The 3,220-nt window shown below is 40.6% G+C and overlaps 1 protein-coding gene across 1 annotated transcript in view; it reads right to left on the reverse strand.

The window, feature by feature from the left end:
• Nucleotides 1–1,774: 1,774 nt before the first annotated feature.
• LGSN (lengsin, lens protein with glutamine synthetase domain) overlaps nt 1,775–3,220 on the reverse strand; it is a 3,182-nt gene continuing 1,736 nt past the window's right edge. Inside the window, exon 2 of the mRNA XM_025193576.1 lies at nt 1,775–2,974. Within this exon, the coding sequence (XP_025049361.1) occupies nt 1,775–2,974 (1,200 nt within the window). The remainder of the gene's footprint in view (nt 2,975–3,220) is intronic.

Genomic DNA, 3,220 nt, shown 5'->3' on the forward strand with positions numbered 1-3,220 from the left:
TGAAATTGTTGCTATGAAATTGCTTTACAGACATGGAATCTGTCATTTATTGATAGACTGTATCACATCTCTGCCAAACCAGGAGCAGTGGAGAATTGTTAACCTTAATAAGCATGCTCTCACTGAACAAAGGTTGTTAAGGAGCTTGCCTGAGTGGAGAAACAAGTTTGACAAAAGTTTTCTGCAGAACGTTGCTGAATTGGAGAGTGGAAAACAAAGAAATCAGGTATTAGTACTAGTGGGGGTATATAGCTCTCAGACCCCACAGGACATAGTAGGATAAGAAGCAAGAAAAAGAGGAGTAGTTTACATAGTTCAGTATGAGAAATAGGAATTCTGCTTACTGATAAGCTAATACCAAAACAATCTGACTTGTAGCTGGGAAGGGCAGGGGGAAAGGAAGAGAGAGAGAGAGAAGCTCCATACTGCCAAAATGTTCTGGAATAGTGAGGGAAAAGAGGCAAAGAAATACATGTACAGCTTATTTTTTACTTGATTTTTATATTTCTCAGATTTAAAAGATAATTTCTCATATGCTGTATTTACTCAAATTTAAGATAAAGTCTTTTTACACATCCGACATAAAGGGTGGGGGAGTACAGGGGAGACTTTGCAACAACAGGAGAGCTGCTGCAGCTATAGCCCCAGCCCTGGCTCTAACCCAGGGTCAGGGCCAGGGCCAGGGCTTCAGCTGGACCTGCCACCTCTGGTGTTGCCTGGCCAGTCTCAGGGCCACTATGTGCTCCACACCCCAGACTGGAGCTAGAAGCAGAGCCAGAGCTCTCACATAGAGTAAGTGGGTGGTGGAGGAAAGGGCTGGAGGTGAGGGGGGAAAGTGGCAGGATGGTAGTTGAGGGAGCCAGGAGACATGAGGCGGGCTACCTGCACCCCATACTGCTGCTTTCTCTGCTGCTTGGCCCCTGTCACTACTTTCCCTGCTGCAGCAGTTTTGTGGGGAGGGATGTAAATTTAAGATGATCCTCCAATAATTAGATACTATACATGGATAATTATAACAAATTTATCATTTTCCATGTATAGCTTTTAATTACTGGGAGGTCGTCTCTAAATTCAAAGTTATGTTGGATTCAGATAAATATGGTATAACCTAAGAATCCTACGCAAAGTCTATGTGCACAACATGCTATACCTGTCTAATGCTCTGGAAGAGTTAACACAGGAATGCAGAGCACTGAAGTAGAGTTCTGAGAATGGGTATGTATAAGGTACTGGGGAGTTGGCAAAGGTTAGTGTTTCTTCAAGGGCTGAGGCACCCCACCTTAGACAAAGGATACTTAAAAGTAGATGCATCCATTGGATGGGGACCCAAAACAACAGCCTGGCTACATGTTGAATTATTATATAGCTCTCAGGAGTTGTAATATAGGTGGACAACAAAACTTTATACCAAATCATTGTAATCAATAAATCTGCCAGTAAAGAGATATTGATACTGCACAATAGGAACTGTTAAGTACAATGCTTCTGAAGGAAAGGAGGAGAGGATCACCCAAGAAATTCAAGGCATGTATATGTGTTACTGCTACCCTGGAGTTTTGGTCTTGGTGATGCCCTGTGAAAACCAATGCTCCATTTTGCTACCTATATAGCAAGGTACAATCACCACCTACTAGATGAGAAAAGAAAACAACTTGAATTATTTATAAATATTTACTAATTTCCATGTATTTTTCTATATATCTTTAGGTATTTGCATAGTGCTACTACAAGTTTAATCCTTTCCATCAGTTGAGAGGGGAAGTTTTGTTTCATTTTAAATAAAATATTCTAAATATTTTTTCCTTTCAGCATCTATTTCTTCAGTTTCCAACTCGTAACGCTTCATGGTGACAAAATATCGAATAAAGGTATCACCCAGTGCCTCCCTAATGCATAAATCTTCCTCAAGGGCAGCAAGAGCATCTTCTAGTTTCAGAGGGATTGCCAAAGCTTTCAAATGAGAAGTATTCTGTTTCTCTTCTGACACATCTTGGATGCTAAGTTTTCTCTTTATTCCATCCAGGCCTGCAGCAATAGTTGCAGCAAGTACCAGGTAGGGATTTGCCGTAGCTGAACCTAGCTTGTTTTCTATCTGAATGCCTTTTCCACCATGACATTTGATGTTAAAGGAACCGCTGTTGTCATTGTATGCCCATTTTGCATTCACGGTCTCTTTTGAATCCTTACTATATTTAAAATAACGCTTACGGCAGCTGACAGCAGGAGCCATCAAGCAGCTGAGAGCTGCTGAATGCAACAAGAGTCCTGCAAGCCAATACTTTCCAACATCACTGAGCTCCCGAGTTCCAAAGCTACCCGAAAAGTAATTCTTCTGACCATTGATGTTCCATAGACTATGAGCCAGAATCCCTGAATTGTAGAATCCTATCTCTGAAAAAAAGCTTGCAATGTAGTTGTACTTCTTTGCAACTTCTTTAATGCCTGTTCTGAAGGCAAAGGCACTGTCTGCAGCCTCAATGCCAAACTCTGGATGAAAAGAGATTTCCATCTGTCCAGGACCAGCAGAAGAAGAAAAGCTCTCAATGTTGACACCAATGTAATACATTCCTTCAATGAGTTCCTGAATGAAAGTCTGGTCCTGGTTATTTAGTAAAGTTGCTGCAGGAAAAGATATTGTCTTTGAATTTATAACTTCAGCAATGCCATAAATACAAAATTCATAAGTGAAGGCAGAGTACAGTGAAAAGCCGTAGTCTTGAAGCTGGCTCAGCTGTTGTTTGGCAATGTACCTAGGTGAGGTTGATACAGGTTTGCCTAGTACAGTAAAGGGATCGCAGATTACTCTAGCAGTTTGTTCAGTCCATGGTAAAACTCTAAATGTTGATAAATCAGGGCTCAGGATTATGTCACGATGAAAACTAGTTGAACTTATATAGCCCACTTCATTGTCCTTAGGATTCAGGGTCAGTTCAAGATAACCTCTAGGCATGGAAACACCATGGGTTGCTTTTTCCTAAACAGAGGGGTTAGGAATGGATAAATGAGTCTCTCACGGTTGAATTATATGTCATAATAGTAACAATAATAATAATTTGCAAATATATGCAAATTTTGAGTAAGCATTCTAGTGTTTGCCCATAGGACCTTTCCTCTCAAGAAATTAGGAAGAGCTCTACAAAATCTTTATAGTATTAGCTCCATTAAAATGAAGTCATCTTTGAGGTGGAGACCAGCAACCAGCTGAAAGGCAGAAAGTTTT

This window comes from Alligator sinensis, unplaced genomic scaffold (genome assembly GCF_000455745.1).
Source record: "Alligator sinensis unplaced genomic scaffold, ASM45574v1 scaffold1724_1, whole genome shotgun sequence".
NCBI lineage: Eukaryota > Metazoa > Chordata > Crocodylia > Alligatoridae > Alligator > Alligator sinensis.